This window comes from Lethenteron reissneri, chromosome 20 (assembly GCF_015708825.2).
Source record: "Lethenteron reissneri isolate LAM-NWPU_2019-01 chromosome 20, ASM1570882v1, whole genome shotgun sequence".
In the NCBI taxonomy this organism is placed as follows: Eukaryota; Metazoa; Chordata; class Hyperoartia; order Petromyzontiformes; family Petromyzontidae; genus Lethenteron; species Lethenteron reissneri.
In genome coordinates this window covers 13,925,458-13,951,688 of record NC_083798.1, presented here as the reverse complement: position 1 = coordinate 13,951,688, position 26,231 = coordinate 13,925,458, and the positions used below count along the sequence as shown (strand labels likewise).

General features: G+C 42.6%; 2 protein-coding genes across 10 annotated transcripts; one reads left to right on the top strand and one right to left on the bottom strand.

Moving 5' to 3' along the window:
• The first annotated feature begins 303 nt into the window (after positions 1 to 303).
• Positions 304 to 7,848, top strand: PDSS1 (decaprenyl diphosphate synthase subunit 1). Of its 2 annotated transcripts, none has more exons than XM_061555035.1 (11): positions 304 to 498; positions 1,634 to 1,689; positions 2,258 to 2,378; positions 2,766 to 2,896; positions 3,381 to 3,522; positions 3,765 to 3,876; positions 4,638 to 4,747; positions 4,848 to 4,928; positions 6,675 to 6,788; positions 6,949 to 7,029; positions 7,134 to 7,848. In XM_061555035.1, exons 1-11 carry the CDS (start codon positions 313 to 315, stop codon positions 7,272 to 7,274), a joined length of 1,275 nt encoding a protein of 424 aa, XP_061411019.1. In that variant the 5' UTR covers positions 304 to 312; the 3' UTR covers positions 7,275 to 7,848. The 2 variants fall into 2 exon arrangements, with proteins under 2 accessions (XP_061411019.1, XP_061411018.1); XM_061555034.1 differs by having other exon boundaries at positions 2,255 to 2,378.
• Positions 7,849 to 24,860, bottom strand: ABI1 (abl interactor 1). 8 transcript variants are annotated; one of them, XM_061555026.1, is made up of 13 exons: positions 24,679 to 24,860; positions 22,347 to 22,514; positions 18,731 to 18,907; positions 17,559 to 17,576; positions 16,899 to 17,005; positions 14,272 to 14,433; positions 13,574 to 13,686; positions 13,052 to 13,120; positions 12,173 to 12,223; positions 11,225 to 11,377; positions 10,986 to 11,072; positions 10,047 to 10,241; positions 7,849 to 9,702 (listed from the first exon to the last, which is right to left on the bottom strand). In XM_061555026.1, the coding sequence occupies exons 1-13, from the start codon at positions 24,793 to 24,795 to the stop codon at positions 9,527 to 9,529; spliced, it is 1,593 nt and encodes a 530-aa protein (XP_061411010.1). In that variant the 5' UTR covers positions 24,796 to 24,860; the 3' UTR covers positions 7,849 to 9,526. The 8 variants fall into 8 exon arrangements, with proteins under 8 accessions (XP_061411010.1, XP_061411011.1, XP_061411014.1 ...); XM_061555027.1 differs by having other exon boundaries at positions 16,899 to 17,002; XM_061555030.1 differs by lacking the exon at positions 12,173 to 12,223.
• Between the last annotated feature and the right edge of the window lie 1,371 nt (positions 24,861 to 26,231).

Genomic DNA, 26,231 nt, shown 5'->3' with positions numbered 1-26,231 from the left:
TAATAAATTAAATACTTTTTTTCTCTTTATAACGTCATGTATGAGAAAGTAGTAAATTAAATCATTATTTTCTCTTTATGAAGTCACGTATCATGAGAAAATAATAAATTAAATACTTATTTTCTCTTTATACGTGACTTTACCGAAAGAACCCAAGAGTAAATGAAACTGAATGAAACTGAAAAACTCACATTGGCCTCCCCCCCCCCCGTAGTGAATTGCCACTTGGTTTAACCCGCACACCCCCGCGGTTTCACGCCCTGTTCCCCCCCCCCCTCCGCTCGCGCCACTTGGTCTGTCCCACCTCCCGGCATGCTGCCCTCCATCAACATGGCGGCCCCCTTGCGGCGCGGCCTGCGTGCGGGACGCGTTCTGCGTGCGGGACTCCGAGCTCCCCTCGTCCTCGTTCCCGCTCCCCTCGCTGTCCCTGCAGGCGTTTCACCTCTTCCCCGAGCGGGTCCCGCGGCACTTGCGGCCGTGCGCGCCCGGAGGTGCACGGTAAGCAAGAGGGGGGGCCTGTGTGTGGCCGGGCAAGCGCGACCTTGTGGGTGGCAGGGCGAAAGGGTTATTCGTGACTTGAGACGCTGTTGCTCAAACTTAGCAGAGCCGTAAGTGCACTGTAGGTCAGACGGGTTCAGCGACGGTGGGGCTAAGCTCTTGATTACAGGGTGGTGGACATTCTGCGTTACTGTGGCGAGGTTGAGTGCGTGCAAAGATTGGGTAAGCACTGGCGCTCGTGTTATCGACAAGCGACGGATGTAACGACGAGTTTATTGTGTTCAGCACTTCTCTGGACTTTGCGCTGTGTTGTTAATTCACTCGTACAAACCAAAACGGGATTGGTATAGAATGCAAACTAAAACAAACATTACACCGGCCCCACCTTCACCAACCAGTACACTCGTATTATACAAGGGCCTACACAGATACTGCACTAAAAGTCACGAGGAATAGTAAAGTACTGAGCAGTGGTGGTGGTAGTGACTGTAGGTATCTACTAGTCCACTCAGGTCTCCCATGGAAAGAGGTCGTGAATCTATTAGCTTGATTGAAGGGTGGTGTGAGATGCCGTTAAGTTCCTATTAAACGAAAGCTAGAGTTCAGTAGAGGTATTTTTCAGGCCCACGTGTCAGGGGAGCGGAAGCTATTTTAAATTAGAGAAGTAACAGCTTCCTCTGTCCAACTACAGTACTGCATTTCCATTGTAAAACTCGATCTCCTTTAAGTAGGTAAAGAGGCCAATCCGTTTATTCTGAAAAAGGATTGCGTCAAGGAAGATGTGATATATTGTCTCTTGCAAACGTTCAAGTTGTCTGCAGTTTCATGTTACGGCCGAAGTCCAATGTAAGGCGAGCTGTTGGCAAGAGCGTTTTAGTTTTCCTTATAGCACACTTTGTAATGTGTCTTTTAAACAGTTGGGGTTGTATGCTTCGTTATTTTACGTTGAGTACTTTTATTATGTAATGTTTTACTTGTATAGAAAAAACATATACCAAACAACAAAAATATACTAAATTACGATTTTTGTTGTTGCTTTGTGTCAATACAAAACTTTGCACTGGGTAGCCTCAGTTGTGATGTACACGAGACTTGTATATATACAGTACTGTACTGTATTTCTTTCTCCACACAGCCCTGCTTAAGGCCGCTGTCCTTCACAAGGGAGACCAACTGTACTGTAATCTCAAGGTGAAATGCTCAAAATGAACATATTAAAGAAATTGTGTTATTGTGGAGCATTAGGGGTAATTAAAAGATCACAATATTGTCTCCATGAATATCATGTTGTTGTTCATCACCCAATGAGCTTTTCGGACTATAATGATCAAGCAGCATTTGTTTAAACAAGCAAACTAGACAATTTTCTACCTTAAGTCTTATCAGCAGTCAGGCTTGCTAAACATACGGCTAATATAACAAATTGTTATATACTTGATTACACTAATTTACAAAACTGCAACACTGATTTAACATGTACAGTACTCCAAACACCAAATAAAGCACCTTTTTTGCTGTCTGCTTTTGTAACTTAAAATCAATTCGAGATTCATTGTTTGCTAATTGTTATAGTTGACTACCATTTGACCATTCTTGTGCGTAATGCGTGATCAATTACAGACTTAAAAGGTGACAATAAAATACACAAGCCCTTTGTCTTTTTTTCTCATTCTTTGTGTTTTTATACATAATGCATACACAAAGTTTACGTGCCAAACAATGCTGTCTGTTTTTAAATTTTATTCATCAACTACAGCAGGTTTTTCCACACTACGTCCAGTGCCTATCGCTGCACGCAAGCACCCATGAAAGAGCGGCACCAGAACCCATACAAACTGGTGCAGGATGACATGAGCAACCTTTGCGATGACATTAAAAAGGTATGGTGTACTTGTAGCGCTCATTTATTATCCCTTACTGTTGAGTAACGAGCACTTAACTGATGTTCAGTGTTTATGGACATAGCTATCAATGAATGGCTACTCCTAACGAGGCTTGCTCGCAAGTTACATATTATTTGTAATACTGCAATGCAACATGATGGTAAGCAAATGCTCTAAGAGAGGATGCAAACAATGTTAGATGCAGTGCAAGTCTTGTTGGATGCTGTGCAAGTTGCCCTCATTGACATTCCATGGAAGATGGGGAATCTTACTAGGCATAAGGGCAGCTTCTGATAGCTGCCCTGTGTACATGTGGTTTTAATGTGAAATGAAGAAAACATTGGTCGACACCTCAAATAACATGTTGCATATATGAAACCTCAGGAGCTGGTGACAGGAATCGCAGACCTCAGAGACATGACTCATTACTACTTTGATGGGAAGGGAAAGTCATTCCGGCCGATGGTGGTGCTGCTGATGGCACGGGCATGTAATTTCCACCAGCACAATACAAGGTATGCTGAACTTGTTTCAGAGGTGCAGGTATAAGCTGCTCATAGAAAACGTTTCAATAACATAGGACAAGTAGCTTAAACAGTACAGTAGTCCCTGAGTTAACAGCAACATCAGTTAATATTTTTTCGGTTAACGTTTTGCCTCCCATAGGACCCCATCGTTTAAAACGTTAAACGTTAAAATTAACGTTCACGACTAACGTTAACATTTTTATTAACGATATGTGTACGTTATGCACGCGAGCACTAATTATGGCCAGTCCAAGTTCTCGTAGGTGGGTTGAGCGTATCTCAATTGGCGACGCCCATTTATGAGCGTTTAGACCTCGACTGGCTTTGTTTGCATTGTTTTCTATTTTGGCAGAAATGTAATTCCTAATTCGATTAACATTTATTTAGGTTAACAGTTTTCGTCGAACGGATTAAAACATTAACCGAGGGACGACTGTACTCTACTTGACAATTGGTAAATTTATATTTCCAGTGAGGTGAGCGACAGCCAACGACGGATAGCCATGGTCGCTGAAATGATCCACACAGCCAGCCTCGTGCACGACGATGTAATTGACAAAGCCAACACACGACGTGGGAAACCTGCAGTGAATTTCAAATGGGGTGAGAAGAAGGTAAGACATTGATGGCTGTAACTGCTTGTTGGCCCCTGTTGAAGCAAATTCATCTCAAGTAACAGCACCAGTGTATTGTCTAAAACCACATTAATTTATTGCAACACATTAACAACTCGTAGAAATCCTTCCACATGGTGATGAAAATCTACCAGTTTTTTAAATATCATCAACAGTTTTGTTTATGGGAACGTGCAGCATGCTGGGGGTTTTTAGTGGCGTGTGTGGACGATGTATTGCAGGCGATCCTAGCAGGAGATTTCATTCTCTCTGCAGCCTCGGTAGCCCTAGCCCGTCTTGGGAATGGAGATGTTGTGTCACTCCTGTCTCAGGTCATTGATGACCTCGTCAATGGTGAGTCTCAAGCCCGTCATCTAATGTCTATGGTTCATTCTATTACATCATTTTCAAACCATTACAATGCATATACTAAGTGTGAAATAAATATTGCATAGCACTCTCTTGGCTTTGGATTGCACTCTCATGCTCACATGTCTTTTGGATTGCACTCTCATACTCACAGGCCCTTCGTATTACACCTGTTGGGTTGCACTCCCTCGTCGAGGAGGCCCACCTCTTCACCTTCCTTTCTACAGTTACATGCTTATTTCTCACTTTAACATCATGCTAATCCCTCACATTAACATAGCCACTTCCGTGCCCTCTAATTTCTCACTTTAACATCATGCTAATCCCTCACATTAACATAGCCACTTCCGTGCCCTCTAATTTCTCACTTTAACATCATGCTAATCCCTCACATTAGCATAGCCACTTCCGTGCCCTCGTTTAGGAGGTCGCTCTTCTGTCTTCCAGTTACATGCTAATTTCTCACATTAACATTACTAGCCCCGGCCACTTCTTTATAACCCTTGAGCTACACCCATTTCAAACCTTTTAAAACAGTCTGCCTCAGCAGCAGACTATGCTTTCCCACCTGATGAAGGATGCTTGTGTTGCGCCCGAAACGTCGTTATTTATTTTATTTTATACCTACGTGACTTTACCGAAAGAACCAAAGAGTGTATGGATTCCTGCAGTCACGAAAGCCTCAAATCAAGAGTGAAATAAATAATTACGTTTCTGTATGCTCCATTTGTTTTGCCTGTGTTCAGGGGAGTTTATGCAATTAGGCTCGAAAGAGAATGAGAATGAAAGGTTTGCGCACTATCTGAAAAAAAACTTCAAGAAAACTGCGAGCCTTATTGCACACAGCGCTAAAGCGGTAAGTTGACACATTTGTCATGGTCAAAGCTAAATTTAACCATTTTTTTAATTTACGGTCTCATTTAAACTGTTTTTCATTTTCTTCTGGGTCTTTTTAGGTTGCTGTTCTTGGTGAAGCAGATACCGATGTCCAGGAAATCGCCTTCATGTATGGCAAACACTTGGGGATTGCATTTCAGGTATTATCACTTACAGATATTACATCAAGAGGTTTCCAATATCCCAGCGTGATTGTATATGCATTTTATAAATGCTTCATGTCTGATTCTCTCTCAACTCGACACTCTGTACTCATCTTATCCAGCTTATTGCTAGTTATTGTTTTCATTTAATTTTCTCATTCTGCAGTATTCTCCTTACATCAGTATTGGCACAACTATTGCATGGTACACCTTGTGGTTACTTTTTTGTAAATGTCCAGTTTAAATTGCGAGATTAAAATGATAACCTTAAGTAATGTCACTTTCCAGTAGAAATCATAGGAAACTAAAAGTTTATCATAGAACTATGTGAATAAAGCACGTGTGCTTTTTAAGTCTGCTTAGTAATAACTACAGATATTTAATGTTACAGAAAAAAATGGTTTAGTACTATTTTATCAAAAGCTAATCATTGTTGAGACTTCAGAATTTCAAAGAATGACCATTAAAGAAAAGCCAGGTTGCAATGAGTACAAGTATTGTACTCCTGTTTGCTTTAGGGAAAACATAATCCTTTTTAAATCCTTTATATTAAGTTCGCTTGCTTGCGTGTTTGCTTGCTTGCTTAGGACCGTGCAAATCTTTCGGTCGTTTTTTAACCCACTTCCCGTGATCCAATCGAGCTGACATTTTCCACACAGACTCGTTGTGCCAGACAATTATTGTTCGTGAAAAAAAATTCCCAACATTTTACACTTTTTAGGCAAAAAAAAATTATTTTACATATATTCAAATAGAACGCATTCATGGCTTTGGCTGAACGTCAGAGTGTAAGAGCCCAGAGCGTAACCCCTCCACAGGCCGTGGCGGAGTAGCGCAGTTGGTAGCGCCCTCGCTTCCCATGCCAAAGGTCGCGGGATCGATCCCCGCGTCCTCCACAGGCGAATATATTTTTCAATCCTTTATATTAAGTTCGCGTGCTTGCTTGCTTACTTGCATGCTTGCTTGCTTGCGTGCTTGCTTGCTTGCTTACGACCGTGCAAATCTTTCGGTCATTTTTTAACCCACTTCCCGTGATCCAATCGAGCTGACATTTTCCACACAGACTCGTTGTGCGAGACAATTAATGTTCGTGAAAAAAAATTCCCAAAATGTTACACTGTTTAGGGAAAACAATCATCTGACCCATAGGTGGCAGCCATCTCAAGCCAGAGGACGAGAGGACTCTAGCCGCCACGCATATAAAGGATTTATAGTGAAAAACTTTGTTTTTACGGGTTATACTTGTTCTGTCAATGTTTTGCAAGAGGTGTCCTCGATGAGACATACAAATATGGTCCAGTCAATCTTACAGACATTAAGCGCCCACTGATTTTCCATATCAAGAAGGGCGTTCACCCATGTGTTCTGAACAAAAGCCCACACAACAGCTGAAAACAAATCTGGACGCTGGACTATCTGATAACAAGCATATCCGATAACAAAAAATTATAAACTTTTAAGCCATAATGAAACACACCTTTACCAGCTCACTGACCAGCGTGGTGAAGTATGGTCATATAACCCCCACAACTTGCAATCTGGAGAGGCTTTAATCAATGGATCGACAAAGGACTGGACATGTACGGTCTCATCTACTTGATAGCTTTCAGAAAAGATCAGTAACATGTTTGTTTTCTAAATGTATGACTCAACTAGGATTTAAGCTTGGGTTATTTTTTAACTCTTGGTATATTCACATTCATTAATCGACTTTACCCCCCCTCCCCATTTCTTTGTGGTCAGCTGATTGACGACGTTTTGGATTTCACTGCATGTGGAAATCAGTTGGGCAAGCCAGCTGCAGCTGATCTCAAGCTAGGGCTGGCCACGGCACCTGTGCTATTTGCTTGTGACAAGGTGAGGCCTAAGTCTGCAGTCTCACAAATTATTCCATAGCTCATATAATGGATGTGTATTTCGTACAATACTCAGAATCTGATTTTTTTTACATAATGCTCCTTTTTGTTAAGTTAATAATCTGTTTCATTGCTTGCATTTGTTCTGCTTGGACTGTCAGCACCCGGAACTGCACAGTATGATAATGAGACGTTTTAGCCTCACTGGAGACGTTGAAAAAGCTTGGGAGCATGTCTTGGAGGTGAGGATCTTTCTGCATGTTTTTTTTTATTTCTGTACATGAACATCACTCGTTGTAATTTGGCAGTCCATTTAAAACCAAATGTTTTTTTTTCCTCTCTCAAGAGCGATGGCGTACAGCAGACACGAGACCTAGCGCAGCGCTATTGCAGCGAAGCTGTCAAGCTCATCAGCACCCTGCGGCCATCACCTGAACGTGATGCACTCATACGGATAACGGAGATGGTGCTCACACGAGATAAATGACTTAGCCTTAACACTGCAAGCCGCTATTAAATGCCAGTGCTGTTAATGCTTCCTGAAGTAAAGGTCTGCATTGGCCTGAATTTATTGGTTTGGTGGTGGGAATGACATGGGTTGAATAGATTAGTGGAAGGGTATGTGTGCACTCGGTGGAAGGAATAACGGTGCCCAGATTCAGTATGCAGCTGTGCATAAATTGTGATTTGTACAAGATAAATGCGAAACATTTTGCAGAAATATTGTGCGACTTAAGGGTGCTGATGAAAACTTCTAAAGGTGTTCAAAGTATTGCTACGTTTGAACGGTTATCACTTGAATAGTTTTTATTTTAAACACTTGTGTATAATTTCGCATGAAGTTGCAAAATGTTTGAAAGTGTCACCAAAAAGTGTTTGTAATCAAGCTTTTTAAAAATGCAAACATGTTTACATAGTTTTCAAATTGAGGCCAGTAACATTCATTGCCATAATGGCTTTTTTACATCTGACTGGCAGCTGTATATTTTAAGGCCTTATTGCAACTCGGATGTCTGAAGACATGAGTTTTATCTTGTATATAAAAAAAAACTTGCAGTCAATTGCGTAGGTTTTTATTTTATTTTTTGGAAAATGTTTGTACATAATATATACACAATGTCAGAAATATGCAAACAGCATGCAGACCTTAAAGTAGCAACAAGCAAGGAATTCTTGAAGGTTGAGCTCAGTTACCTCCTACATATATATTATAAAGCTGCATTAAGATGCATTGTTTCACGTACAGCTTATCCAACTGTTAAGTAGTATATGTGTGGCCAACCGCAGTCTTGAAAAAACAACTGAGGATTAGATGCTGTTGTAGCAATTGGCCCCACCTGGTCACATTTCAAAATCAAGCAGTGACTTAACATTAAACAATTACAAAAGTCAGAACAATCACTATTACATATAAGTTTACAAAGATGTACAAAAACCACTCTGCCACAGTTTTTTTTGAGCCTTAGATTACCAATACACTCTGGAAGCTCAAATACAAAATGCAACAGGTACATAGCTATAGTAATTATGTTCTTTCACAACCTCGGCTGCTCTTAGTCATTGACCTATAATAAAGTGAGTCCTTCCAGTCGTTGGAGAAATTCGGAATATAAACATTTGTTCACAAAAGCATTCCACACCTAGGATAAATGCAGACATCCCATAGCAAGGTGTGAACACAGTTGGGGTAGCTGCTTCTAACACCTTTTAAACATGCCATGCTTAAAGTACCTCAAGGTAAACTAAATTTTGTAAGCATGCATTATGCGAGTTACTTTGGCTATGTGGCTCGTGGAAAGTCTGGGGTAAATTTGTACACTTGGTGTTCTTAAAAATGTATCGCATGCAAATAAGCCAATGAGAAGTTATGATATTGCTTCTCTAAGGCAATGGTTTTCAATTGTTGTGGAAACAGACCATTAAATGTAATGAAATTTAGAATCTTCACATGCCTTGGCAACAATTGATTCCTTCCAACTTCACCGAGCTACACCAATCTGCACAAGTGAGGAAAGCTTAAAATGAAACCATAATACTGCACTGCACAACTTGAAATTAAAATGGCCCGTACATTGTGGACTGACAAGTACTTTCCACAATAGAATGTTATTTACAGACCAATTATAAGGATAGCTTATACTAACTTTGTCTATTTTGTAGATACTCAAACATGTGAAAATTATCCAATCCAGTAACCATAAAATAAAGCCTTTGCAAGATGTTATTAAAGTGTAGCTCTTATTTTAACAATCACTAGAGCTTTCCATAAATCTCTGCTAAGCAGTAGTTGCATTTTTTTTTCTCACACCACACAACCCACATCACAGCTGTGGCACTCAAAAATTATCCAGATTACGCTAAGTCCATCAAGCAAAACATTCAGCATTAAAACACCATTGTTTCGTTTTGTAACATGAAAATTAACTTAATTTTAAATTACACTTCTACAACCACAATAACCAGTATATTAAAAAAATCTTGATTTTTGACAAGCTTAAGAGATGTATCCAAGTATCGCATACACAAGTACTGCTGCAAAAAGTTTGTGGCAAGATTTATCTGCACAGGACAAGATATCTATACAGTACTGTTCATCCACCAACAGAATAGTTGTTGAAATGCTGCAGCAGTTAAAAGTCCAAAGCTGCAAGGACTGCAAGAAGTCTGTCCCATGGATTGGTATTTGGCAAGAGTGACGCATCGGAGGGGCACAGAACGCTGAGACCAGAGAGCGTAAATCTAGCTGGCGTAGTGTAGGATGGGTTCAACATAGTTTCCAGGGAAAAGCCCCGTCTGGCCGTTCATGGTGCCCTCGTACCAGCCGTCATCATTCTTCTTTATGACATAGATTATTGAGCCCTCCTGGAAGCTCAACTCGTCCTCTTTGTCCTTGTTGTAGTCATACACGGCTACCACTGGGGAAAGAATGGACAACAACACCACAGCTGAATATTGTGTAGGTAACAAGTGTGCTGTTTATGTGTTTCTGTGCACACAGACACTTGCAGTGACACTAGTTAAGAAGGTACCCAATGTGTCCTAAGCTCCCTAGTATAACGAGTAAAAGGTAAGGTGCAGCCCAGCAATTGCATAGTCACATTACTGCTGGTGGATTCTCCAGTAGCGGAAGCTCTAGAGCCCTTCTAGAAAGTATTTAGGCTACGCTTCAGGAATATAGCAAATACTTAAAATGTTATAGTTATTTCTTGTCTGAGGTTCTTTGGCTGCATGCGTGTGCAATGCAGAACCTTGCCATTACCTTTCTCCAGGTAGCTTTTGGGTGCCCATGGAGGGTCAGCCTCAGCATAGGGATCACAGTACTGCACAACAGCAGCCTCCTCTTCCTCGTAGTCACCGGGTGGAGGTGGTGGCATCAGCGGCTCCACAGGCCCCGCTCCAAACCCAGCCAGCTCTTCAGGCGGCGGTGGCAATGGCTGTGACGGGCCCTCCGTGACTTGGAGCAGAATGGAAGATCATCAGCCATGATACATCCACTGCTGGATGATGGGCTCCACAAGCCATACACTTTCTCATGGTTCTGAGATGTAACAATCTACCTTGCACACAACCTTATTTCAATGAGTATCACAAAAGATTGACAGATTTGGTACCTAGGTACCATATAGCTTTAAAAGACAATACATGTAACAAAATCTGCAGCTCATTTTTGCTGACATGGAAATGTATTCAAAATAATGTCCTACTGTACAACATATGTACAGCCCTTTGTCAATCCACTGCTGGATACAGGCCTCCCCACGTAGTGCAGGTCATGGTGGATCTTTAACTACACTTTACACTGGTCATTGCGAGTTGTTGAAGATGGAGAAGGTAGATGTAGTGGTCACATAAAAGCATAGAAACACTATTTTGCTGCACTGCCCTCTGCTGCCCACCATACAGCTACTGTGGAGTATCCATATAAATCTAGTACCTTTACAGTGCTCTTTAGTCAAGGTAAAAAAAACTTTCCAAGTTGAGCAGATCTAATTCGTTATCAGTCGCAAATCAGTAGTAGTCATTCCAGATTCCTATGGTAAGGGGACTTTTCTATACAGAATTACCACCAATGACTTTATGACCATAGGAACAGGGTATAGGCCAAGTTGGCCAACAACAAATTTGCACACCCAACCTTGTGAAATGGGCACTAACCACAGAGGCCATAATGAAAAATGTAGAAATTACAGGTACTCACTGTTCTCCTGCATGCGTGCCACGAGGCCTGTGAGAGGGATCTGTGGGGTGAGCTGAGGCATCGGTGGAGGTGGTGGTGCTTGCATCACTAGAGCACGCACAGAGCAGCTCCAGTTCAATCAAGCGACAAAGTCTCATGGGAAACAAATAGTACGACGCAGTCACCAGTGATGAAAATATTCGGAGAGACAAACTGCCCCTGTGTTGTAAGACCAAGTGCACATGCATCTTTGCACGCACTCGGGTTGTGACTGTAGAAGGGACCTCCGTTGAGCTGCGAGCACTGTGAAGTGACCGAGGGTGGGCGGCGGGGAACGCCTGAGCTGATGGATGTGGCCGAGTTGTGTCGTGACATCTGCCTGGGCATCGAGTTGTATTGGGGTGCAGGACCAGCTATACGGGACATACCATTCACAATACACCACACCAGCCATTAATCACCACCACTCACCAAGATTTGTTGCCAAATTATGTTCATTGACCTCAGTCTAGTTAAAGTACGACATTAAACCAATACCATAAAAGTTTATATTGTGTACCTTAAATTTGTTCCAATATGGAACTAAATTGGGATGATTCAACATGAACATGCTTTTCTCATGTATGATAAGACACAGCCTTACTTAAAAACTATTCATACTCACGAAAATAAATGTATACTTAAGCTGTAAACATTGCACCACATACACAAATAGCTAAAAACATAAATTATTCACATAAATAACACCAATTAGTTCAAGCAAATGTATGCAAACCTATCGCAGATCCATCTCCATAACTTTCTTGCCCGACAAAAATGATTTGCCTCCAATCAAAAATAAACAATGCCATGTCCAATGACAAATAAAGAATGCAACTCAGGATAAAACCACAAAATGATGCCCAAGCCTCATCAGAATTGTATTAGGGAATTAAGTCAGCAAATGCTACCATTAGGTGAGCCATGCAATAATTAAGACAGGAGCATTGCCAAGATTATTACGCTTATTTCCCCAAGTGGAGTCTTCAGGGGCTCATGTTATATGAAAGGGCCATTCTTGTTGGCTCTACTGCTACTCGAGAACTCAGATGTACAAAAGCTCCCCAGCGTTAGTCACAGCAGGGACTTGGACCCTTCTTATGGCAGCCTGGCGACACCCCCGCAAAACAGACTAAGCTACTATAGACACAGCATACATTTTGTCTTACCACCGAACACAGGAGGGGGGGGAGGAGGAGGCGGCACACCCATCATGGGTGCTGGTAGCCAGGGAAAACACATACAGCAATTACATATTCAACTATTATTTGTCTACTAAAGTGATGATTAATGTCATCATGATTCTGTGTTGGTGGCATGTGTTGCAACATGAGCCAAGGTGAAAAAATTACAGCAAGATAAGAACACCAATTATTTATTTATTTACTACATCATATACAGGCTAAGAGCCAATTTAACTTGGCCCAGACTGCAAGTCAAATAATGAAAATCTATTATATTTCTAATTACATTTTTGCAAAGTAGCATACAAGAAAATGACAGATATTTAACACTGCCTAATTGACATGCGTGACATCACACAGCATGTTAAGCAACGCCCTTGAGTACACAGATGATGACATCGATTTGGCAGAGGCATTCAGCTAAGGCGAAGGTCTTCGCCTGACTTGAGGTCACGTATCGATCAAGCACATTGAACCAATGTACATAATACATTTAAAAATATTAAAATGGTGATAATAAAACTAAACAGGCAATCCTGCAGATATAGCGGATTTTAAAATGGCTAACCGCACAAACATTTTCACAATTGCTTGTACAAATTACATGGTCATGCATCACTGTAAACAAAATGTATGATAACACAACTTTAAAAATTAAATAAAAACAATTAACTCATCACCACTTAGACATAAAAAAAGTAATTTTACCAATTCTATAAATTATGGATGATAAAGTGTCTGGTTAAATGTATAAGTATGGCTGATATGGACAGAGACAGGTGGATGAACTATGAGATGGACGATGGCCAACAGTGCGGGCTAGAACGGTGGCACAACAACCTCGGAGCCATAGTGGGGACTGACCTGTGATTGGTGCAGGAGGCAGGGGCAGTGGAGAAGTGAGGCCATCAGGTGGCAAAGGGGACGGGGCAGCTGGGTAATTTGAGTGCAGGTGAAAAGCCGAGGCACGCAGGTAACACATGCAAATAACACGTGCAGAAAGGTCACCGAGACTTGCAAATTCAAGGTTATACGTGCACATTTAAAGCATAAGTAACTCACTTCCACATAATCGTGCCAGAGAAAACAAGGTCAGATATTTGTAAACACATTGCATACTACTTGCGGAAGCAATTTGCACAGTAGCCAACTTTTAAATTTGCTTTTTTAAGACTTCCACAGTATGTATGAGAAAATATTTGTATTATTGTAGAATGAATCTATGGTCGGAAATGGTATAGGAAATGTAAAAAGTTAGTACACATTAAAGGTTCACACAAGTGGTTAATTTATAAAGGTTGTTTATTTATACAGGAGTACTGCACTCCATGTGTATTTCGAGGCATGGGCTGATGATTTGGCTACAAGGATGCATGTGATACTGACCTGGCCCGTAAGCATTAGGAATGAATGGAGTGGGGACCGGTATCGGAACGCCCACACTGCCACTGCCGCTGTTCTCCCGGCTGCCACCACTACGGCTGCCACCACTGCTGCCACTGTAACCACAAACAAAAAGCCAGGGATCAGATGGATGGAATAAAATTAACCAAAATGCATAAAAGCTATATTATACGCTGCATTAAACACATACTTATTTGCGGTCAAATATGTTCCAAGCTTGAAATCAAATGATTTCAGTTTGTCAAAGAATTAAATCAATTTGCCCTCCAAACATTTGTTCTGCATTAAACTTACAACAGAAATGAAACATTCAGTATTCTCAGTTTTTGGCTCTTTAATAATTTCGTATATAGCTGTTAATTTAGTCCTGGGAACTTTATATGCACTGTTAAAGCATTATTGTGTAAACAAAAATTGATAGAGTAAGCAAGTGCATAAGACTGCCAGACCTTACAAAATGGTGGCCTGTAGGTTATTATTGGGATAGTTCCACCAATTATGCAACCTCACCTTCAACTTTTGAGTATCATCATACATGGCATCACAATGAAGGTATGCCAAAGTAAAAATTCACTTCATGATTACGGTATACTGATTACCGACATGACTCAAGTGTCTGATAAGCACATAAAAAATCTTTAATTGCTTGCCGTCATTAACCACGAGGCAATTAATGGCACCTGTATGTGCGTGCCCTCTGGTTGAGAGAGGCGGTACGCGAAGGACTCTGTGCCTCCTGCTGAGGCGGGTACGTAGGTGTGGCACGGCCGGGGCTTGATGAGTAGTCGTTGGGCAAAGCAGGCGGCCTCACAGGTTCCAGGGTGCGGTAGGGCGAGCTCCTCCTGCCAGCCCCGGCAGGACAGCACAGACACACACGTACATGTACGCACACGCATGGGGGCCGAGTGCATTACAAGGGGACATGGTGCACAACAACAGAGGCCTCACGATGAACAGTTAATGCGGCAGACAAGGGTAATGATTCTGATAAAAGTGTTGTTACAACATGCAAAGCTTGTGTGCTATTTGAGAACCCAACTTGGCCCATCTATATATATATAAAAAAGAAAAAAATTGTGTGTGGGTTTGTGTGTGTTCGTGCGCTTGGCTCTCCAACGGTGGGATTTACGTAACATAAAAATAGCCAAGTATCACGCCATTAAGCCCCGCCGTGAGCAAGCGCTATTCCTTTTTCACATCCGTCAACTTTTAATTAGTTTAGCGATTTTGTGCGATTTTTGCGCACTTCCCTTGTATTTATTTATTTATAACGCATGCACGACCATACCAACTCACGCGCCTTTGGTGGGGGGGACGGCCCATGCCAAGTCGCACGCCTTCGGTGGGAGTGAGGGGGTCATTTTCTTTCGCGTTAAAAATCCTATAAAAATACACTAAACGCTCAGGTAAATTCTTCACTGTGTGATGTCCCCCCCACCCCGATGGTTTGCAGTTATCACTACTATACAGTCGCTACATGCTACCACTATAGGCCATAGATATTACTGCAGAGTGGCCGGGGAGATCGTGCCTGGGGGGGGGGGGTCAGGGTAGCCCAGCCCCAGCCTGCCAAGGTGCCACCTCGGCCGTCTGGACAATCTAGGCGAGGCCGGAGGCTCTGCACGGGACTAGGCCTCACCACGCCACTGTCAGGTGAGTACTTTGTGCTATACAGTCGATAAATACTGCTATAGAGTCAGCATGTACTACTGTAGTGATAGCAGGTATCACCACAGTCGGTATGCACTGCTGTAATCATAGCAGATACCACCAGTCGGTATGCACTGCTGTAATCATAGCAGGTACCACCACAGTCAGTATGCACTGATGTTACATTTTCAAGAGTAGGTTTGAAATATTTTTTTGACCCGGGCAACGCCAGGTACCTCCAGCCAGTTGAAAATAAAAGCCACATCCAACTTGAATCCTACCACAAAAGATGCAACCTCAGTATTACCTCACTGGGAAACCGGCTTTGCCAATTCAATACTGCTGCATCGGATTAAAAAAGCTATAAAACAATGCATATTATTTCAAATGTTAAAACTGCCACAGCATTCTAATTTTTTTCCAAAGCCAGACAGGCCCTGTGTAAAAAGACTAGAAATAGGCTGAAGGAGGAGAGCTGATATAGCAAAGACGACGTACCCCTTTCTTCCCAGTGTGCTGCGGGATCGGACGGCGATCGCGTCGCCGGAGTTGTGGCAAGCAGGCGAGTAAAGAAGGGAGCTGTGGTTAACTTGGCTTTGTGAACAATGTTCAAAGAATAGGAGTAAACCTTCTATGGTTCACGCATGCCAAGACACAGCATTGAAAGCTCATATTTTGTCCCTTGAGAAAAGCCACAGCAATGTGCAGCCCAGGAAGACTTTGCACTTAAATTACACCCTGGATATTTTTTTCAAGGCATTAAAGATCTATCAGCAGCTTGGGAAAAAATTAGTATGCCACAAAATTGATTTAAAGAGACTGCTGAGTTTATTTTAATTCAAGTGGCAAGTCTCTACTGAACCAGGATAAACAGCAACTTTACAAGCAGCAGCCGACTTCCACAGAAAGCACTTCATTGTTTATGCTTGGTCAAAGTTATCCCTTTCATTTTAAGTTGTAGTCATATTCTAAGTGAGGTGCGTGTATTTAATGAGCTCAATATTTTCTTAAATTGCATTTCATTTATACTTTAGCCTATCAGATCAAAACGATTTAGTCACACCAAGACGAACTTTTACATAATCATCTATAGTACGAAGCATGAAGACCTTTTAATTGTTTTATACTGTACCCTGCACACTACAGCGCAGTAAGAAGCCGGAAAACCTGAAACAAATGAATGACACTGAGCTCCGTAGCCTTTCGGGTCGCTGGGGAGACAACTTGTGCAAGGCTTGCATTGAAACCCAAACTGATTGAGTCCTAGGAAAAGTGTATTATTCTCCCTTGTCTGTTTAGCTAAAAAACACATATGAATGGGGGAAATGCATGCAAGGACGATGCCACATTACTGCCTTTGCACCAAGGTACTTAAAACCCTTTGCACACCCTAGTCTAGGCATATGAAATTTCACAGCACAAGTTTTATTACATCAGCTGTGCGAGCACTTGTAGTTCACACAACCCTAGGGATGATGGAAATACAGCTACACTTACATAATCATTATCAGAAGAGTGCAGTGTTGTGCGGAGAGGACTTATATTGGAACACATGCAAAAAACGTAGGTTGTACGAAAAGGAATGCAAAGTATGTTTGCAACCTGAGGGACCGCAATGCAAGCAGAGTTCAAGACGACAGACATGTGAGGGGCATACCCCATGGTGCCACGACCACCCGCTGGTGGGCTGGGGGGCCTCTGAGTGGGCGGTGTGCTTCGCGGAACGCTCACGCTACTTGTTCTCCCATTGGGGTTTCCTCCCTGCTGCAATGAATGCAACAAACCAACAGCATGCAATCTTTAACACTATATTATTATAAAGCACTTGGCGCGCTGATGTTAATGCAACATACATAATACTAATAACATGACTGTAAATACATAATCCTAAATAATCAGGATTCATTGGCTCAAGTAAACATCGTGATAAACTCCCACTAGGGAATGTAATGGCATCTATCACTATACACGTGGCCATCATTGCACATTTCTGTCATATGTACATACAGATTGGTATTTAAAAAGGAAATATTTATTTTTACAACAATGTATAATCACTTTGAAAATTTTAATTCAGCCATGCCCAAATTAGGTACTGAACCAGATTAATTCAATCCCTCGAGTGTGCGGTCATTCACTGCAACACATTAAACATGCTTCTTTCTTTACATCTACCTATGCAGGGTACATGTTTCACTTATAACGCAAATGCACAGTAATAAACTAAAAATATAAATCTATAATAAGGCATCCAACCTTCAAATACTAAGATATGTTTTACTCTGGGTTTTCAAGAAACCAAGAATACACTTCTTACCTTGACTTTCAAAAGCCACTTTGTGAAATGCAAAGGAGCAACACAAAATATGTCTCGAGTTAAAGACAAACAAATGAAGGCTGTTTTTAATGACTTTTACGATTTTAATAAAATACAACTTTTTATTACGGCATTAAAAACAAAGTTAAATGGGGCATGCATACATAAAGTGGTGTGTACGTATACACACATACTATGTAACTTTAATTATACATAATTGCACTAAACAGACCAAAAAGTTATGCTATCTACACAAGGCCCTTGGTAGCCACCATCTGCACAAACATCTGCTACTTGTCTCATCCTTGTAACTTTCCCCCCCCACATTCTATTAAACAAATCCAAAAGTGTCGAGTTTTTTTTCAATAACCTCGACACAGGATTCTTAAAAATAAACATTTTGGTTGCGACAAATATATACTATTAATAGATCGTACAGTAATCCGTATACACGCAGACATAACATTAAATTTTGTCTACATTTAAAAACTTTATCTTTTGACCATACAATTTTACTATAATATGACATTAATAGGATTAAGAGCTGTTGCACTGTCAATTTAAAAATGTGTACATCATAAAGGATGTTTTCATTCATGTAGCATTAAGATTGAAAAACCTTAAGGTTCATAAACATTTGACCATCTGGAAAAAGGTGCTGTAATCAACCGAAACAACATGCAGGGCAATACGACTTCCTGTGTGGCCAATGTGTATACACTAAGGAACTCCTTGGAGAGGCAGGCTTGGCTGTAAGGGTAAAAGGCTAACTTTTTTTACTTTAATAAACATTTTGCACATTGCCAACTGCATTGTAACCAAATACACATACTTTACAATTTCGATCAAATTCACAATTCTAAGGTGAAAAGCAGACGTATTTCATTTGAAGTAGTCATGAGGCTTATTAATTATTACCAAACTGCATAAGTGTCAAAGCATATTTATGAAGGTATCGTCGGAAAAGTATTTTCAAGGAACATTCTGAACATTTTATATATGATGTCCATATATTTTTACGAATGAAAAATCACCACCTAGTGGAATATCTTTTTGAAAAAAATATCATATACAGCAATTAGATACACAAGCTTGAAATCCAATTTAAGGTGTAACAGACCTTGACAGAGAACAAAAACTTGTAAATTGGCCATGTGTAGTGCTGCGCTTACCTTCACACCATGCCCCACGTCGTCCAGTGCGCTATAGTCCACCGGCTTGCGCACGTAGCGCACAGGCCTCTCAGGGTTGACTGGTGCCAGGATCTTGTGAGTGCGAGACGTGTTTTTGTTGGTGGTCAGGATTCCAATCTCACGCCGTGCCACCTTCTCCTTGTGGATGTCCACTGTCTGAAATAAGATCAGCCATCATAATCCATGATTAATCCACTACTGTATGAAGGTCTCACCAAGCCATCTCTCACGGTGCAGAAATTTAACAATCCAGTACCCAGGATGATTTCATCGCTCCATCTGCACGGTGGCAAGTTACCTCCCTTGGATGCCAAACTAGCCCTTCAAGTGACATGCCCTGTACATGTTTAATTCATGATTCATGTCTAACGTATAGGAAACAAAACTGAAACAATTAAATCATTGTACAATGGGCTGAGTGTAGTGTATTATATGTATGCCATAGATCTGCTTTCAACTGGAACTTTTGATACGTTATCAGGCAAAAAAAACTATCACTTAATATTACACTTAAGTATATTGCATTTAACAACAAATATAATAATGCAGCTTCCATTAGGTGAATACAAATTGTGTAGTCCAATCAGAAAAAAGTCAGCAATTTAAGCTGAGAGAAGGCATTTTTCAGATCACATTATTAAATACAGGGACAGATTTTAATTATGTGAATCTAATTAAAACATCTACATAATATGTCTAAGAATACTATATACATTGCACAATTTGAAATAGTCTCGAACACTTAATTTTTTAAGCCTAAGTGTGATGATGAACCTTCACTGACTGCAAATCAATGCAACAAGCTAGCATCAGGGATCCATTAATTTTATCTCTCTGCATCAAAACAATTACAACAGCAAAAACTGCCAAACTGTAGATCTGCCATATACTATTAAAAAAATTCCCGTGACATTTCCATGTAAATTGAACTGACACAAGGATGCCAATATGCTTCAGCTTGGCACATGTTATGCACAAGACATTTTTCCGCTTGATACAAGCAGAGCTTGCATAAACATTGCTGGGATTAAAAATTATCGGACCAAATGCTACACAGGTCAAAACCACCAATCTTCACAGTGCACGTATGATGTTGTCAGTGCTTTCACTTTTACAAAACATTAATTAAAGTTGCTTTCATTGGTTTAGATTTTTCACTGAAAAACAAAGATTAAAAAGGCTCCGAAAGTAACATTTTACCACAATTGCACCCTAACCATCTTCTGTACTATGGTCGGTGATTATCAGGTATCAATATGCACTTTCGGCATGCAATAAGCCACTGAATAGATCATTTGTGGGAAATAATTAATTTATTGAGCATTTCTTCAATAAAACACAAACCTGATGAGAAATTGAAAATATTAAATATTCAAGCAACCTGTGCATGCCCACGTTTAGTGTTTATACATCACACTTTAATTACCACAAAATCACTGCAAATCGAAATCAATGCTTAGACTTTAAGAAACCCAAACTATCACAAATGGAAAAATACCACTGCACGCATGCATTGACAATGATGTATTATATTCACATATGCTATAATAGCAAAAAAATCATTAAAGCACACACTTCATTCATCAAGCCTCGACAAACATTTCATGCACTGGTTGCAAGCTGACCACACTGCAAATCAGTTTAGAGGGTTGTTTTGACAGCAGACAAAGATCACCTTTTCCAAATGTTTATTAACAGCACTCGACACTGCTTCGCACTTAGATCTTTGGCTGCATTCAGTGCAGCCTACTAGCAAAATTAAGGTTGTTTTTATTATTACGTTAACTTTATTTAGAAAATAAACCTAACTTTTCGAATTGATAGTCGAACATAACCAGTGTATTATTAAATCAGCTTGTTCTTGTTAAGATTTTTCTAAAGATAGTTTCTGCAGTTTAACAGTTAATGCATTTTCCAGAGTTTCCTAACAGCTGGTTTGCAGATATTACCTTTCAAGTGGGCTTCCATTTTGCCACAATTTATGACGGAATGATATTCATAGTCTGAAATAATAAGTTTACAAAATGATATCCCCATTTACCATGTTTTCATGAAGCACTACATTTTTCTGAGTTACACTTGCCCATACGTATATCCCCAGTCTATAATATATTGCCGTATTACATTTTCAAAGTTGGACTACTAGCACTATGTACCGAAAACCTATAATTATCAAGGGGATGTAACATATTATACATATACAGTATAATGATAATGTACAGCCCTTTGTCAACACAATTCTGGAAGAAGTCCCCTCCATGCTGTGTGAAGAATGAGGGTTATTTCACCATACCTGGGCAGATATGGCTTAGCAGATTAAATGACCTCACAATAAAAAGGTTTTAGTGCAAAGATTCACAGCTCAAATCCAGCGGCCATCCTGATTATTACTGCAGGTGTAATAAACGTAATAACATGCGCAGCCTGCTTCAGTGGTTGTTAAAGATCCCCCGACGTAATTTGCAATCGTAGGCAATTGTGATTTGGCATCAGGGTCCACATTTTCCAACTTAGATTATTATCCGAAAATGATTAAACGAGGAATATACGTAGCAATCATTGCCACCTACTGGCAGACTAATGCCCCAAATCACCCTTGCATGAGACAATCCTAATTTATTGAGTTCAATCCTGATTTACAAAAAAGTAATGAAAAATTATTCCTCAACATACAAGTCAGCAGAGATTGGCGAAGGGAAACCCAAGGTATAACTCGCCTATGATTTTAGCTATGGCCAGGAATCGAACTTATGTTACTGAACTTATAGCCAAGTGTGAATATCACTGTGCCACTCCTCCACACCACATATATCACATGCACCGGTGTGCAGAAGCAGCTCTAGATCTCAATTTGCCAAGGAAGCTTCACTCGTCACTTTCAATAATTTCACAAATGTCAACAAGAGCATTTTTTTAAATTTAAATTATTTTGGATTCATATAAAACCAAAGCTGCCTAGCAGCTTCAGTAGTTTAAAACTGCTGTAATAAAACAATCCCAGTTATAGTATTCGCTATATGTAAATAATGCAGTTAATACAAAACATTACTGCCAAAATTACTTTTTGCAAGAAATGTCAGATGGATGTTGGGCAGAAACACTTTCCTCTTTAATTTCAGTTACTTTAAAATAACAGTGCAAATGGTTTTCATTTTGTAAAATAGCCATTGAAGCAGCAAATACAAATGTGTACTTCCTCAGACATCAAACAGCCACTTAAATAGTTTGTAAATTTGTAACCATTTATTTTAATTCAACGAAAATCCAGCAATATATTATTTTACAAATTAGACCAAAAACTATTATAATATAACATTATAATATAACATTTCTCCTCCGTCGACGTAAAATAATGCTTAATAAGAGCGGTAAGATTTTTCTATTAAATTTAGTCAAATGTTTATTTTATGAAAAGATCAACTATAACCATATGTAAACATGTCACCAACTGTTCATGTGGGTTGTCAGTGGACTGTATACGTAGCACATATGCTAGCCAAAAACCTGATCTTTGACAAGAGTATTGAATACGTGTGACCTCAGCAAAAATAACTAAACATCCTATGAAAATCGGTCATTGTACGCGCTATTTGACCTGAGATATGTGGTTGATGGAAGACTCCATCTTGCGAAGCTGAGAGGCCTGGATATCCAACATTTGCAGGACATTGTTGGCGAGAGTGTTTATCTGGTAGGCGACGCTTGCCAGGGACTGGGTGGTGTATGCCTTGGTCTCTTCGAGAGCCCGCCACTTGTCCTGTGCCTGTCAGGGTGCACAGCAAACAATCCAGCTGTTTAACATTGCGCGTGTTGCACTGCAGGCCGCTTATTACTGCAGCAGCAGCATTCCCACAGTAATAGGTGGTGGCTGAAAACAGGGCACACACACACACTCATCAGCCCACCACAGACAGTACTGTAATACGAATAGCAATCAATATACAGCCAGCGCCTGCTGCAAAAAAGACATCTTTTGCGCTGCACTGCTGCTTTTCCCCACAAATTGCACATTCACGTACGACCCGGAATTTATATCAACGTGGAGATTGTAGTATTGTTTTAAATACTGTAAATGCCATTGTTTAAACGCCGGCTTTCTCTTGCACAAACAAAAGATTCCAATGCAGAGACTGCATGCACTACAGTTCGCCTACACGCTGAATATTAAAGGAGGTCGGGGGGGACACGTTCCATTTCTTGTACAATTTTACATCTGCAATTGAACGATTTTCGTGTGGAGCATGTGACCGCATTTCTGCTTCAGCGGTGGCGTTATACATGACACACGTGTAGAGTAGCACACGCGAGAAAATCCGTGCAATATTTTAAGTGCCCTTTTTTGTATGCGATTTAAAGAGCAAAAGCGTATGGCGGTTGCAGCTTCTGAAGCCACGGAAAACAGCATCACCTCCACCATGCTTCTCCCATTTACTACGACCACATCATGTCTCATCACTTCACTGCCCTCGTCATCAGCAACTATAATTCTTCATAACCACCACCTCTTGCATTTATTTCCGTCAGTATTTCTTACAACTACCGTTCCATCATCTCTCTCTCTACCATCACTCACTACCATTACCTCTCATTTACCACTATCCCCACCATGCCTCATCACGTTATAGCCTATATCAAGCTATATTTTCATAATTACCACTACATATACAGTATATTGGTATCGTCAGCATGTCTTATAACACCGCCATCACATCTCTCATCATCACCACCACCACCATCATCATAATTTCTGTCATTCATCATTCATTGGGACTACCCTCCAATCAGCTCCAGCAACTGGGTGCCACTAATTGTCTTGCCTTAATTAACACCACAGCCAGTGTCATCAGGCAATGTATTATAGCGTACTGCGTGTTAGAACAAAACACAATCCGGCATTTAACATACAGTTTTTTGCCAACATATCTTCCTCTAATCATTCAAAATAAAAATATTCAACAAACACGCCGATACCCGAGCTCGATCCGGTCATTCGTTGGGAAGCCAAATGATCAGAAAAGTAGTTTTGATGATCACAATAAAAACTAAGGATATGTGTATATCTGTTTTTTCTCATCTTAAGACCGCGATTCGTGCCGTATTGACGGGCCACCCGTGCCCACGGTGATGATGATGATGGTGGTGATGATGGTGGTGATGATGATGGAAGTGATGATGTTGATAATGGGCGATGATGAATAATAATTGTGGCGAGAATGAAAGTGCCGACGACAGTGGTCACGGGTAGCGCGGATAGTGATTTCGTCGTTCCCTGGTACCGTAAATATTCATATCGCTGCTACCGATATTGACTATTGTCATGATGATCAGTGGTGAGGATATCGATTCTGACGTTACAATCGACGATGATTCGTGGTTAGGAGTGTCAATGCTGCTGTCAATGCTGCTGAGTGATGATGACAGTACAGTATTGACAATGAGTGACCACGAGCAAAAATACTTTCTGACGTTACTCCTCCTGCTGACAGCGGCGAGATTGCTCCCCATGATGCCAATGCTATTGTTCGTGTTGCTTATGACACTGTCGCTGTTGCCGATTGACCATAACGCCGCCTATGACACGGCAAGTGGTGAACGTTACCATAACGAAGTATCCATGATCACGACGCCGTTATTATCATTGCCTCTGCTGCTGCCGCCGCTGCTGTTGCTATCGTCGTCGTCGTCGCTGCTGCTGATACCGACGAGACCATCGCTGCTGACGGGCAACAATAAAGACGACCACGACAACGAGTGACCGGTGCTGCCGACGACGGCGACGCCGTTATTGTCATTGCCTCCCACGACTGCTCACGACGACGACGATGATGATGCCCAACGAGGATGGCAATGCTGCTAACGCCGACGCGTGTCGACGGCGAGCGAACACACACACAGACACACACGTGTGGTGGTATGGGGGCACGTGCCTGTATGTAGTTGTTCTCGCAGTAGTCGGCCACTCGCTCCAGGTTGCGGTGGCTCTCGATGAGCGCGTGTCGCGCCACGGGGATCTCCTCCTCGAGCAGCATCTGCAGCTCCGCCATCTTGTGCGGGCGCAGCCGCGTCTCGTGGCGCGCGCCGCGGAGCCGGGAGCCGCGCGCGGGTGGGGGGGGAGAGAGGGGGGAGAAGAGGGGGGGGGAGGGGGGGAGAGGGGCGGGGGGGAGAGGGGGGGGGGAAGAGGGGGGGGGAAGAGGGGGGGGAAGAGGGGGGGAGGGGCGGGGGGGAGAAGAGGGGAGAGGGGCGGGGGGAAGAGGAGGGGGGCGGGGGGAAGAGGGCGGGGTGAAACGGAAGGGGGGGGGGCTATGGCTGAGGGAGCTGAGGTTGAGGGGGGGGATACAAAGGGGGGGTGATAGAAATGGGGGGGGGGCTATGGTTGAGGGAGCTGAGGTTGAGGGGGGGATAAAAAGGGGGGGGGGGTGATACAAATGGGGGGGGGCTATGGTTGAGGGAGCTGAGGCTGAGGGGGGTGATGGTTGAGTGAGCTGAGACTGAGTTGGGGGGGGCTATGGTTGAGTGAGCTGAGGCTGAATTGGGGGGGCTATGGTTGAGATAGCCGAGGCAGTGATGAGGAGGGGGGGAAGAGAGGGCGGGGCGATCTATGCGGGGAGAGTTAACGGAACCGCAGCAACGTGAGCCGCGGTGTGCAGGCGAGGGCGGGGCTATACGGGGGGGGGGGTGGCGAAGTGTGCGCGGGGCTATACGGAGGGGGGCGAAGTGTGGGCGGGGCTATACGGGGGGCGCGAAGTGTGGGCGGGGCTATACGGGGGGGCGAAATGTGGGCGGGGGCTACACGGGGGGGGCGAAGTGTGCGCGGGGCTATACGGGGGGGGGCGAAGTGTGGGCGGGGCTATATGGGGGGGCGAAGTGTGGGCGGGGCTACACGGAGGGGGGCGAAGTGTGGGCGGGGCTATATGGGGGGGCGAAGTGTGCGCGGGGCTATACGGAGGGGGGCGAAGTGTGGGCGGGGCTACACGGGGGGGCGAAGTGTGGGCGGGGCTATACGGGGGGGGGCAAAGTGTGGGCGGGGCTACACGGGGGGGCGAAGTGTGGGCGGGGCTATACGGAGGGGGGCGAAGTGTGGGCGGGGCTATACGGGGGGGGGCGAAGTGTGGGCGGGGCTATACGGGGGGCGCGAAGAGTGGGCGGGGCTATACGGGGGGCGCGAAGTGTGGGCGGGGCTATACGGGGGGTTGAGCGAAATGTGGGCGGGGCTATACGGGGGGGCGAAGTGTGGGCGGGGCTATATGGGGGGGTGAGCGAAGTGTGTGCGGGGAGAGTTAACGGGGATCGCGGGGGTGGTGGATGGAGAGGTGAAGGGGCGGAGGAAGTTTAAGGGGGCGAGGTTAACGGGCCGGGCTCGAGCGAGGGGAAAACCGTGAAAAATCGCGCGTGAAGGGAGGGAGAGAAGCGAGAGGAAGGGGCGGTGCGGGGAGAACAAAACGTGAGAGGAAAGCAAGATAAGAAAAAATGGAGTAAGTGT